We start from the raw sequence: 14,256 nt of genomic DNA, 5'->3' as shown, positions 1-14,256 counted from the left end.
AACTTATGAAAGGGGAGAGTAAGAGGGGAATGAGTGAAGGGAGGGAGGGAGGGAAGAAGGTGGGAAGGAGAAAGAAAAGAAGAAATAGAGGAAGGGAAGGTAAAAGAGAGAAAGAAAAAGAGCAAGAAAGAAAGCTGCAAGCACCCCCCCCCCGAGCCCCCCAGGCCGGCTGCAACCTTTTAAAACACGCGCGCCGCTTCGCAGCTGTCTCCTGAAGCCGAACGCGGAAGTTAGCGTTTGGCTTCAGGAGACAGCTCCTTGGTGCTTGTATCTCGAATTTGGGCTTGTAAGTAGAACAAAAATATCTCTCCCCTCCCAGCTCTTATCTCGAGTTGCTCTTAAGTAGAGCAGCTCTTATGTCGGGGTTCCACTGTATTCATAAAGTTTCAACAAGCAAGATTTAGAAACATAGAAACATAAAAGATTGACGGCAGAAAAAGACCTTATGGTCCATCAAGATTGCCCCTTATACTATTTCCTGCATTTTATTTTAGGATGGAGATATGTTTATCCCAGGCATGTTTAAATTCAGTTACTGTGGATTTACCAACCACGTCTGCTGGAAGTTTGTTCCAAGCATCTACTACTCTTTCAGTAAAGTAATATTTTCTCACGTTGCTTCTGATCTTTCCCCCAACTACTACTACTACTACTACTACTACTACTACTACTACTAATAATAATAATAATAATAATAATAATTTTTAAAAAAGGTTCCAGAGGGAAGTGTTTTTAATAGGTAGGTGAACACGAGAACAATGGGGCACAATCTGAGGTTAGTTGGGGGAAAGATCAGAAGCAACGTGAGGAAATATTATTTCACTGAAAGAGTAGTAGATGCTTGGAACCAACTTCCAACAGACGTGGTTGGTAAATCCAATTTAAACATGCCTGGGATGAACAATATATCCATCCTAAGATAAAATACAGGAAATATTACAAGGGCAGACTAGATGGACCATGAGGTCTTTTTTTGCCGTCAATCTTCTATGTTTCTATGTTTCTAAAATAAAAAATAAAATACTACTTCCATTGGCAAAACAACATATTTACTGGAGCAGAAGGACTTTTTTTTTACTTGGGGTCCCCAAACCTGGCAACTTTAAGACTTGAGGACTTCAACTCCCAGAATTCTCCAGCCAGCAAAGCTGCTGTGAAGTCTACAAAGTCTTAAAGTCCCCTGGGAAAGAGGATCCTTCTGTGGGTTGAAATAGATTAGATTAGATTAGATTTATTGGATTTATATGCCGCCCCTCTCCGCAAACTCGGGGCGGCTCACAACAGGGTAAAAACAGTACATAATAACAAATCCAATACCCACCAATCCAATTACAATTTTAAGCTAAAAAATTCATAAAAAACAGCCCCAGAATATTAAAAAAAACCACGCATACAATCAATCTAACACCAAAACAACATGGGCAAGGGGGAGATGTTTCAGTTTCCCCATGGCTGACGGCAGAGGAGGGTTTTAAGAAGTTTACGAAAGGCAAGGAGGGTGGGGGCAATCCTAATCTCAGGGGGGAGCTGATTCCAGAGGGTCGGAGCCGCCACAGAGAAGGCTCTTCCCCTGGGTCCCGCCATACGACATTGTTTAGTCGACGGGACCCAGAGAAGGCCCACTCTGTGGGACCGAACCGGTCGCTGGGATTCGTGCGGCAGAAGGCGGTCTCGGAGATATTCTGGTCCGCTGCCATGAAGGGCTTTATAGGTCATGACCAACACTTTGAATTGTGACCGGAAACTGATCGGCAACCAATGCAGACTGCGGAGTGTTGGAGTGATATGGGCATACTTAGAGAAGCCCATGATTGCTCTCGCAGCTGCATTCTGCACGATCTGAAGTTTCCGAACAGTTTTCAAAGGTAGCCCCATGTAGAGAGCGTTACAGTAGTCGAGCCTCGAGGTGATGAGGGCATGAGTGACTGTGAGCAATGATAATTTGTTTGCCGCTTGTTTAATGTGAACCCTTCCTCCGTTTTCCAAAACAGGTTCCATTACTGTCAAGGTACCTTCAACTCTTCAAGCTTCCCTGCAATTATCTGGAACGAGGGTGGAAATCAGTCCCGAGATCGAACTGCACAATATACAGACTGTCTCAAGAGAAAATCGTATCACAGTGACCGGTGAGGTTGGTTTGATGAAATCTCCTAAAAAAAAATAATAATCACATTTTCCAATGAAGCAAGTTTTCAACGAATGGATGGCTCTGCCTAGGTTTACTGAACAAGCCGGCATCATAACCCTTTTTTTCATGCTGACTTGTTGGAACTAACCGGAATTCCTTGAATTCAGATGTGAATTCTGGTTAGTTTCCAGCTCAGAAACAATGTTTTTGGTCTTCAAGATGTTGACGATTAAAGCAGAAGAGGTGTAAAATAATAGAAAGGGATAGGAATAGGAAACAATGGAATGGAATAGAAATAGAATGGAATAGAATAGAATAGAGTGGAATGGAATAGAATGGAATAGAATAGAATAGGTTTTATTATAGAAACATAGAAGTCTGACGGCAGAAAAAGACCTCATGGTCCATCTAGTCTGCCCTTATACTATTTTCTGTATTTTATCTTACAATGATTATATGTTTATCCCAGGCATGTTTAAATTCAGTTACTGTGGATTTACCTACCACGTCTGCTGGAGGTTTGTTCCAAGGATCTACTACTCTTTCAGTCAAATAATATTTTCTCATGTTGCTTTTGATCTTTCCCCCAACTAACTTCAGATTGTGTCCCCTTGTTCTTGTGTTCACTTTCCTCTTAAAAACACTTCCCTCCTGAACCTTATTTAACCCTTGAACATATTTAAATGTTTCGATCATGTCCCCCCTTTTCCTTCTGTCCTCCAGACTATACAGATTGAGTCCATGAAGTCTTTCCTGATACGTTTTATGCTTAAGACCTTCCACCATTCTTGTAGCCCGTCTTTGGACCCGTTCAATTTTGTCAATATCTTTTTGTAGAGTAGAGTAGAATAGAATAGAATAGGTTTTATTTTTTTTCCATCTCATGAACTAAGTCTAAAAGCAGTTTCCAAATAAGAAACAAAAATAACTATGTTCTGTTCTTTAATCAAAGCAGTGGATTTGGCCATCTCTGTTAACTCCAAGGGTGGGCTACTCCCCAAGCAGGTGGAAGGACGCAGGGGGGTAGTGAAAATGGAGCTCCACCCCAGAGCACCCAATTTGCACTGAAAGATGTTGAAAGAAAATGCAGGGCATCCTGCATAAGCCACGCCCACAGTGTGATAGTAAATATTTTGGTAGCCCTTCACTGGTTAACTCCGTCAATTTTTGCTCCATCCCCTCCCCAGGGAAATTATAAATATGTTTGCATTTTTAAAAGGGAAGAGAATCAAATGTTTTGTTGCTTTGTTTAATATAGGCGTGTCCATCCCACATCCCACAGGCCACATATAGCATTGGACAACTAATAATGCAGCCCACATAAGATTATGAAAATATCTATCTAAATATCTATCTATCTATCTATCTATCTATCTATCTATCTATCTATTTTTCCTTCCCTCTTTCTCTTTCTCCCTCTCTCCCTTTCTTTCTCTTTCTGCCTCCCTCTCTCCTCCCTTTCTCTCTCTCCCTATCGCTCTCTCCTTCCCTCTTTCTCTCTTCCTCCCTCTCTCCTCCCTCCCTTTCTTTCTCTTTCCTTCCCTCCCTCTCTTCCTCCATCTCTCCTCCCTCCCTTTCTTTCTCTTTCCTTCCCTCCCTCTCTTTCTCCCTCTCTCCTCCCTCCCTTTCTTTCTCTTTCCTTCCCTCCCTCTCTTCCTCCATCTCTCCCTCCCTCTTTCTCTCTTTCTCCCTCCTCCCTCCCTCTCTCTCTTTCTCGTGAGTGAGATTGAGATAGAAATGGAGAGAGGCAGACAGAGAGAAGAGAGAGAGAGAGAGAAACCACACACATTGACCAAAGCAAGTCCTTCCGTATATCTCTAACATGATGTATCTATTCCACTTAGACTTTTCATCCAAATCATATCCAGTTCCATATTATCTCAAAGCTTTGGCTGGACTTCCAACCCACTTTGGTTACTCATTTCCGTGCTCCAAATGGAGCCCATTGGACCGAGGGCTACATAGCTCCGAATAAAATAGGTTGACCTCGTTTGTCCCGATTAAAGAATGTCCTTGCTAATGGTGAAGCAGCCGACTTGGCTGACCATGATTTTTATTTGATTTGATAAGAATGGCCTTGATTGTACAGCTGAACAAGTTGCACTGTTGGTATTTGCAGGAAAAAAAAAACGTCGTCAGAAAGCTTATAAAATAAATATAAATGTAAGTGTAAAAATAAAACCACCAGCAGCGACGTGGGTCTTTCGATTATTTTTGATGGGGCAGCTTTCCAAATAGGAAACTAACCAGACCTATTGCATTTATTATCAACGACAAGAATAGTGTTAGAATAGTGTAAATGGATATTATTATTATTATTATTATTATTATTATTATTATTTATTAGATTTGTATGCCGCCCCTCTCCGAAGACTCGGGGCGGCTCACAACAGTAATAAAAACAATATAGCAGTGGAACAAATCTAATATTAAAAACATATAATGATTGTCATAGGGGTCAAATAAGCAATGAAGAAACAATCAATATTAATAAAAATCTTAAGACTATAAGACACATCGGAATATGACACCAAGCTGGCAGGGGTAGCCAATACCCTAGAGGACAGGCTCAAAATACAGAAGGATCTTGATAGACCAGTACTGTGGGCTCAAACTAACAAAATCAAGTTCAATATAGAAAAAAGCAAAATCCTAAGACTAGGTAAGAAAAACCTACAAACTGGGTTTACAAACTGGGTGAAACCACACTCAATGGTAGAGACTGTGAGAGAGATCTCGGAGTCTTGGTGGATAACCAACTAAACATGAGCCAACAATCTTCAGCTGCATCAACAGAGGGATACAATCCAAGACCAGGGAGTTACTAATACCACTTTACTAACACCCTAGTGAGACCACACCTAGAGTACTGCATTCAATTTTGATTCCTTGCAGACAGTTGGTCATCCGCTTCCTTTTTAGAGGGACGTTGAGGCCACTTGGAGGTTTATCTGAATCCACAGGGTCACCTGAATGGTGCTCCTGGTTCCTGCGGTCTGCAATTTTTCCAGCGGTCTGCAAGGAATATAAATCCTTGGGAAAATCATTTCCCGCTACCTGTTCTGCCGGCGTAATTACAGGGTAATTAGTCCAGAAAGACACACACCACACGATAGAAGGAAAACCAAAAGTCTTTATCAACAGAAAAGCAGAAAAAACTCCCTTTTTAAATGTCAAAGGGGTTTTCTGGTACACACAAGGCACAGGTTAAATGCAATCCAATTTCTCACCCAGTAACTGGGAAATTGAGTCCAAATTCCAAAGTCCAGAAAGTCCACACACAGTCTTTCCATAGCACGGAAGATAAGGAAGGAATGGTTCGATTGTTCAACACTTTATTCAAAGAGGAAAATATGCTCTTATTTGGATGTCACGTCCGAAATTTCTGCTTGTGAAGGGGGGGGAAAAATAGATGAAACTTTGATCTTGGTTTTGTTGATTGGGAAGATTGGGTGTTATAAAAATGGCTAGTCGTATACAGGGGTGAGCTGCTGGGGGTTTGCAGGGGTTTGGGAGAACTTTTAGCTAAGATTGACTCTCCATCTGACGGCTGATGGACAGCTCAGGCGCTCTCTCTCTGTGTGTCTCTCTTTTCAGTGTGTTATCGATAATAAGAAATGCTTTATCGGAGGTCCTTCTTGACATTATCCATTGGGTGAATTGCTCCGTTTGTATGAGAAATAAAGTATTCAGGGAGAGGATTCTTTTCCCAAATTTAGTATCTTGTTCATCTACCTTGGTAGATTCAGCCTGTCTTCCATTCTTAGCTTCTTTGGTTTTTTTAAAAGCACTGTATAAAACCTTCCGATTTCTAATATTGTTGCTCAAAGATTGAAATGCGTTCAGTTTTTGTAAGAGGGTTTTTTTTTTTTAAGATATTCACTTAAGCTTTGGGTATGTTTTCGTAGGAAGACATTGAGTACCTAAAATAAATCAATTGCAGAGGAAAACAGCTGTTTACAGCTGGGCTGAAATTAAAAAAAAGAGTTCGCTTCAGCTCTTACAGTAAGTTCATATTAAGAGGTGCCGAGTTAATCATGCTACAGTGTTTACTACTTGCAAACTCCCATCATAAATAATTGTAAAAAAAAGAGCTGCATAAAGTTAAAAAAAAGAGCTGCATAGAGTGTTTATCTATAGCATTTATTTATATTTTATTTATTTATTTATTTTGTCCAATACACAATGAAGGTTATACTCCTAGTAAAATATATCAGAGAAACAATAGAAGATATAAGAATAAAATATATGAATGAAAAATAGAGAAAGGATATAGGAATAGAAGAAAAGATATAGGAGATATAGGAGAGACAATAGGACAGGGGACGGAAGGCACGCTAGTACACTTATGCACACCCCTTACTGACCTCTTAGGAATCTGGAGAGGTCAACCGTGGATAGTCTAAGGATAAAATGTTGGGGGTTAGGGGATGACATTATGGAGTCCGGTAATGAGTTCCACTCGATAACTCGATTACTAAAGTCATACTTTTTACTGTCAAGTTTGGAGCAGTTAATATTAAGTTTGAATCTGTTGTGTGCTCTTGTGTTGTTGTGGTTGAAGTAGTTGTTGAAGTAGTCGTTGACAGGCAGGACATTGCAGCATATGATATTGTGGGCAATACTTAGATCATGTTTAAGGTGTCGGAGTTCTAAGCTTTCAAGACCCAGGATTTTAAGTCTAGTTTCCTAGGGAATTCTGTTACTGGTAGAGGAGTGAAGGGATCTTCTTGTGAAGTATCTTTGAACATTTTCAAGGGTGTTAATGTCTGAGATGCGATATGGGTTCCAAACAGATGAGCTGTATTCGAGGATGGGTCTGGCGAAAGTTTTGTAAACTCTGGTAAGTAGTGTGAGATTGCCGGAGAAGAAGGTACGTAGGATCAGATTAACAACTCTTGAAGCCTTCTTGGCAATGTTGTTGCAGTGGGCTTGGCACCTAGATCATTTGATATTAATATTATTAGTTATTAGTATGTTATTAGTATCTTTTGTTATTAGTATTGAATGCAATCCTACATCTGCTCACGGCTACATTAAGAATAGAATACAGATTTATTTATCTATCTATCCGTCCGTCCGTCCGTCCGTCCATCCATCCATCCACCAACCCACCCACCCACCCACCCATTATTATTATTATTATTATTATTATTATTATTATTATTAATTAGATTTGTATGCCACCTCTCTCCGTAGACTTGGGGTGGCTCACAACAATAACAACACAATATATAAATAATCTAATAATTAAAAGTCACTAAAAACCCCTTATTAAAAGAAAACATACACACAAACATACCATGCATAAACTGTATAGGCCCCGGGGGAGATGTCTCAGTTCCCCCATGTCTGGCAGCAGAGGTGGGTTTTAAGAAGTTTACAAAAGACAAGGAGGGTGGGGGCAATTCTAATCTCCGGGGGGAGCTGGTTCCAGAGGGTCGGGGCCGCCACAGAGAAGGCTCTTCCCCTGGGTCCCGCCAGATGACATTGTTTAGTCGACGGGACCTGGAGAAGGCCAACTCTATGGGACCTAACTGGTTGCTGGGATTCGTGCGGCGGAAGGCGGTCTCGAAGATATTCTGGCCCAATGCCATGAAGGGCTTTATAGGTCATGACCAACACTTTGAATTGTGACCGGAAACTGATCGGCAACCAATGTAGTCTGCAGAGTGTTGGTGTGACATGGGCATACCTAGGGAAGCCCATGATTGCTCTCGCAGCTGCATTCTGCACGATCAGAAGTTTCCGAACACTCTTCAAAGGTAGCCCCATGTAGAGAGCGTTACAGTAGTCGAACCTCGAGGTGATGAGGGCATGAGTGACTGTGAGCAGTGACTCCCGGTCCAAATAGGGCCGCAACTGGTGCACCAGGCGAACCTGGACAAACGCCCCCATCGCCACAGCTGAAAGATGGTTTTCTAATAATCAAATGTGCTATCATATGCTTATGATATTAATATGCATATTAAACCGACTGTTATTTGAAACATAGTAGTGATTCTGCCATTGTTCCTTGTGATGCCTCTTGTGGATTTATTCTCTGGTCAGGGTCATTTTTCACAGAGTGATGTATGTTTTTCCTTCTCTGGACTATGTCCATGATCTAATACTGTACAGTCAGGGGATATGAATAATTTCGACTCGACATTCCAGAGAGAGGGTTAAGTTGCTGAACAAAGAGCTTTCCCCATAAATCATGTTCGCTAAGTGTTTTTAAACGCCACACCACAAACGTCTTTCCAACTTTTTTATCCGTTTTACAAAGCTTTGCTGGGGTCCTCTCGATCCCGGTTCTGTCTGCTTAGCTCTTGTGTTCCAAATCCAGAAGCCAAAAATAGATCGGGGGGACGGTGACGGTGATAATAACTTCAGAAAAAGGTTTATTTAAGCCCTTGGATTCCAGCTTGTATGGAGAGACCTTCATTTTTCATTTCAGGAAACAGCTGCTTAAGCTGTTTTAAGATCAGTGCTTCTCAAATAGTGGGGCGGAAGGATCATGACTGACTGAGAAATTCTGGGAGTTGAAGTCCACAAGTCTTAAAGTTGCCAAGTTTGAAGACTTCTGAGGTAAATGATATGCAAGGATCATGGCCGGCTGAGGAATTCTGGGAGTTGAAGTCCACAAGTCTTAAAGTTGCCAAGTTTGAAGACTTCTGAGGTAAATGATAGGCAAGGATCATGGCCGGCTGAGGAATTCTGAGAGTTGAAGTCTACGAGTCTTAAAGTTGCCAGGTTTGGGGAACCCACGTACAAAAGAAAGTCCTGCTCCAGTAAATATGTTGTTTTATCAATGGAAGTAGCATTCTAGTCTTAAAGTTGCCAGGTTTGAAGACTTCTGAGGTAAATGATACGCAAGAATCATGGCCGGCTGAGGAATTCTGGAAGTTGAAGTCCACAAGTCTTAAAGTTGCCAAGTTTGAAGACCTCTGAGGTAAATTATACCCAAGGATCATGGCCGGCTGAGGAATTCTGGGAGTTGAAGTCCACAAGTCTTAAAGTTGCCAAGTTTGAAGACTTCTGAGGTAAATGATGGGCAAGGATCATGGCCGGCTGAGGAATTCTGGAAGTTGAAGTCCACAAGTCTTAAAGTTGCCAAGTTTGAAGACCTCTGAGGTAAATTATACCCAAGGATCATGGCCGGCTGAGGAATTCTGGGAGTTGAAGTCCACAAGTCTTAAAGTTGCCAAGTTTTAAGACCTCTGAGGTAAATTATACCCAAGGATCATGGCCGGCTGAGGAATTCTGGGAGTTGAAGTCCACAAGTCTTAAAGTTGCCAAGTTTTAAGACCTCTGAGGTAAATTATACCCAAGGATCATGGCCGGCTGAGGAATTCTGGGAGTTGAAGTCCAGAAGTCTTAAAGTTGCCAAGTTTTAAGACCTCTGAGGAAAATGATATGCAAGAATCATGGCCAGCTGAGGAATTCTGGAAGTTGAAGTCCACAAGTCTTAAAGTTGCCAAGTTTGAAGACCTATGAGGTAAATGATATGCAAGTATCATGGCTGGCTGAGGAATTACGGGAGTTGAAGTCCACAAGTCTTAATGTTGCCAAGTTTGAAGACCTCTTAGGTAAATGATATGCAAGGATCATAGCTGGCTGAGGAATTCCGGGAGTTGAAGTCCACAAGTCTTAAAGTTGCCAAGTTTGAAGACCTCTGAGGTAAATGATACACAAAGATCATGGCCGGCTGAGGAATTCCAGGAGTCCACAAGTCTTAAAGTTGCCAAGATGGGAACCCCACATACAAAAAAAAGTTCTGCTCCAGTAAATATGTAGCTTTGTCACTGAAGTAGCATTCTATTTTTTATTTTTTCTTCAACCAGGCAGACAGTAATTGACCTGGGCTGCATTCGTGATGGTAGTTCAACGCCCTCCATAATTTTCAAAATGTTTGGACTGTTGATAGTCCCTTGCAAACAAGAACCCAACAAACGTAATCCAGTCACCCAATCAGAATCTCTAAGTATTTCAATGTTTCCTGGATAGAAATTCAGCTGTTCCCATTTAAAAGTGAAAATTGGGCGATGTTTACCTCAATGGCAGCTGAAAATTCTTAACTACTACTAAAAAAAATCACTTCCAGTTTATCCCAGTGATGCACTCTTCCATTTTAATTATGTTGAAGACAGAGAATTCTGTTTCATTTCCTATATCATATACAGGTAGTCCTCGACTTACAACAGTTCATTTAGTGACTGTTTGGAATTACAATGGCAATGGAGGGGGGGGAAAGACATGGGCATTTTTCACTGTTGCCACACCCTCGTGGTCATGTGATCATAATTCAGCTCCTTGACAACGGACTCATATTTATGACGGTTGCCGTGTCCCAGGGTCATGTGATCTCCTTTTGCGACCTTCTGATAAGCAGAGTCAATAGGAAAGCCAGATTCACTTAACAACCATGCTACTATCTTAACAACTGCAGTGATTCGCTTAATAACTGAGGCAAGAAAAGATCATAAAATGGAGCTAAATTCTCTTTATAAATCTCATTTAGCAACAGAAATTTTGAGCTTAATTGTGGTTGTAAATTGAGAACTATCTGTAGTAATCCACGTCTTAAGAATAATGAATATACCGCAAACTTGTCAGAGTAAATTCACAGACTGGAATAGACATGGCAAGAAGTCAGCCAATGGGGACTGTTTGGAAACTGAAACATAGAATTTGTTGGAAACGGGGCCATAAGAGACAGTTTGGAGTCTGGGCATGGCTTAGACATGCTGAACTGTATATAAGAATTGGTTCTGCTTCTGTACAATATATTTAGCCTCTCTATCTCTTGCAGTGATTCTCAACCTTTCTAATGCCGCGACCCCAACCCATAAGTCTAGCGACAATTCTCCCAATAGAGCTTTAAGCTGATTGGCAGGAAGGCCAGAGGGACACCCCCACTGTAAATTCCTGATTGGTCAGATTGTAAAAATATGTTCCAAGGTGCCAAAATAGAAGCTTTAGTTCCTAACACCGTGGGAAACTTGTATTTTCCCATGGTCTAAGGCAACCCCTGTGAAACAACCATTCGACCCCCCCAAAAGGATCCTGATCCCCAGGTTGAGAAACACTGCTGTCAGATTAAAATCTGGAATAATCTGCCAGTTTAAAAGACTGGAAATACTGTTGTAACTCAGTTTAGAGCAAGGGTCCCCAAACTTGGCAACTTTATGGCTCGTGGACTTCAACTCTCAGAATTATCCAGAATTCTGGAAGTTGGAGAATTCTGGAAGTTGAAGTCCACATGTCTTAAAGTTGCCAAGTTTGTAGACCTCAGGTTTAGAAACATTTATGACCCTTTGCTTTAAAACACGCTTGAATATTTTCTCTGAATTCATTGCCTGAAAGATTCTGGTACCTTTTGAGTTGGTACCAAAATATTAATAATTCTCTTAAGTGTGCAGAGGGAGTCATCTTTAAAAATTTCTAGGCACACAGGGTGTTTGATTCCCTACGTGACATCTGTGAATAGTTGAGGGCTGCCCTACATATTCTGTGTTCTATAACCTTTGCTCTGTGTTTTATATGTATAATCCAATATATTTTCGAAAAAGTTAAAACTAATGATGAGTGGTTCATTCTTTCATTTTGGAGAGAAAAATTATGCATAAGACGTGAAGAGTTTCTGTTCTGGTTCAAGATCAACTTTTCCCAGTCGGATAATTCAGCACAATAAGATATCCCAGATCATTTTATTACAGGCATTCTCACAATAACTCACAGTTATGATGCGATTCTTCTGCAGTATAATCTTTCCCATTGTGCAGGTAAAAAGAGGTTGAATTGACCCAGGCTCTAGGTGGAGCATCTACATGCTGGCTGACTTAGTGAAAGAGTGAAGACAAAGACCCTCTGGAATGTTCTCTCCAATTACCACTCATCCCGAGTCAGAGCCAATAGGAATACACAAATGTGGTCACATGTAGAACTGCATTACCCAGAGTGCAATTTCACTACATTTCCCCTAATGCAATATCTTAAAGAGACATGCCTAAATACAGTCCAACTATCTCTGCCTATTGTTGACAACAGGCAATTACTATCTACAATACCCCATTTCCTCTCTGACCACTGTCAACAATAACATTCAGCAATAGAAAATATGACTCTAAAGCTGGAAATGGTCACCATCTACACCAAAAGAATTTAGAATTATCTACAGAGTGTTTCCATTAAGGAAGATCCATCATCTTCAATTATTTTTGATAATAATAAGTATTGGCAATTCTGTGTTAGCAAAAACTTCAGAAGAGAAGGATTTAGGGGTCGTGATTTCTGACAGTCTCAAAATGGGTGAGCAATGTGGTCGGGCGGTAGGAAAAGCAAGTAGGATGCTTGGCTGCATACCTAGAGGTATAACAAGCAGGAAGAGGGAGATTGTGATCCCGCTGTATAGAGCACTGGTGAGACCACATTTGGAATACTGTGTCCAGTTCTGGAGACCTCACCTACAAAAAGATATTGACAAAATTGAACGGGTCCAAAGACGGGCTACAAGAATGGTGGAAGGTCTTAAGCATAAAACGTATCAGGAAAGACTTCATGAACTCAATCTGTACAGTCTGGAGGACAGAAAGAAAAGGGGGGACATGATCGAAACATTTAAATATGTGAAAGGGTTAAATAAGGTTCAGGAGGGAAGTGTTTTTAATAGGAAAGCGAACACAAGAACAAGGGGACACAATCTGCAGTTAGTTGGCAGAAAGATCAAAAGCAACGTGAGAAAATATTATTTCACTGAAAGAGTAGTAGATCCTTGGAACAAACTTCCAGCAGACGTGGTTGGTAAATCCACAATAACTGAATTTAAACATGCCTGGGATAAACATATATCCATCCTAAGATAAAACACAGGAAATAGTATAAGGGCAGACTAGATGGACCGTGAGGTCTTTTTCTGCCGTCAGTCTTCTATGTTTCTATTTGGAGCCATGATTAAAATTAATTTTAACGATCGTTATTCTACAATATATTACTGCTCAGATCGATTGCCCATAGTTTTAAAAACCTTCAAAGCAGGCCCTACTCTTATAATATAATGGTTTCGCCCAGTTATGCCAATTTGTGGAAAGCCTTAAAATATAGAAGTATGAAAATAACTAAGTACGGTATTCTGTTTTTTTTCAGGCCACATGGATCAAAACCATGAAAAAGGAAAATGTATTAAAGCCGAGACGCAGTTGGGCACAGTCCATCTCAGAAGTCAAAGCTGGTTCCAATCTTTGAACCTGAAGATTCCTTGACAATAGTTACTTTATAAATATAGACAGAACAATGAAAAGAGACTGTTTTAAGATTATACCTCCTAATAATAAAAGGGTGAATGTTACTTCTCTGGATGGGAGAAATGTTCATCTTTTTCAGGAGTTTATTGAAGAGAGATCCAACCTGGAACTAAGGAGTAATTTCCTGACCATCAAAAGAATCAGTGGAATAACTTGCCTCTTGGACATGGGTGTTCCATCCCTGGAGGTCTTCAAGAAAAGATTAGGATGCAGCAAGTAAGGATGAGATCATCCAAGGGCATGGGGTGAGGTATCATCAGTATGCGGATGATACCCAGTTATACATCTCCACCCCATGTCCAGTCAACGAAGCAGTGGAAGTGATGTGCCAGTGCCTGGAGACTGTTGGGGTCTGGATGGGTGTCAACAGACTCAAACTCAACCCAGATAAGACGGAGTGGCTGTGGGTTTTGCCTCCCAAGGACAATTCCATCTGTCCGTCCATTACCCTGGTGGGGGAATTATTGACCCCCTCAGAGAGGGTCCGCAACTTGGGTGTCCTCCTCGAACCACAGCTCACATTAGAGAACCATCTTTCAGCTGTAGCGAGGGGGGCGTTTGCCCAGGTTCGCCTGGTGCGCCAGTTGCGGCCCTACTTGGACCGGGAGTCATTGCTCACAGTCACTCATGCCCTTATCACCTCGAGGTTCGACTACTGTAATGCTCTCTACATGGGGCTACCTTTGAAAAGTGTTCGGAAACTTCAGATCGTGCAGAATGCAGCTGCGAGAGCAATTATGGGCTTCCCTAAATATGCCCATGTTACACCAACACTCCGCAGTCTGCATTGGTTGCCGATCAATTTCCGATCACAATTCAAAGTGTTGGTTATGACCTATAAAG

The 14,256-nt window shown here is 41.2% G+C and overlaps 1 protein-coding gene across 3 annotated transcripts in view; it reads left to right on the top strand.

Annotated features, from left to right (window-relative positions):
• FAM185A (family with sequence similarity 185 member A) overlaps positions 1-13,457 on the top strand; it is a 67,296-nt gene extending 53,839 nt beyond the window's left edge. For 2 of the 3 annotated variants that reach the window (XM_070755132.1, XM_070755133.1), the window contains 2 exons: positions 1,992-2,126; positions 13,256-13,457. In XM_070755132.1, coding sequence (XP_070611233.1) covers positions 1,992-2,126; positions 13,256-13,371 — 251 coding nt within the window. In that variant the 3' untranslated portion in view covers positions 13,372-13,457. Of the gene's footprint in view, positions 1-1,991; positions 2,132-13,255 lie in introns of all 3 variants that reach the window. The other variant, XM_070755131.1, reaches the window with a different exon arrangement.
• Positions 13,458-14,256: the final 799 nt, after the last annotated feature.

The sequence above is a fragment of the Erythrolamprus reginae genome, chromosome 6 (genome assembly GCF_031021105.1).
Source record: "Erythrolamprus reginae isolate rEryReg1 chromosome 6, rEryReg1.hap1, whole genome shotgun sequence".
Lineage (NCBI taxonomy): Eukaryota > Metazoa > Chordata > Lepidosauria > Squamata > Dipsadidae > Erythrolamprus > Erythrolamprus reginae.
This window is presented reverse-complemented; position numbering and strand designations above follow the sequence as displayed.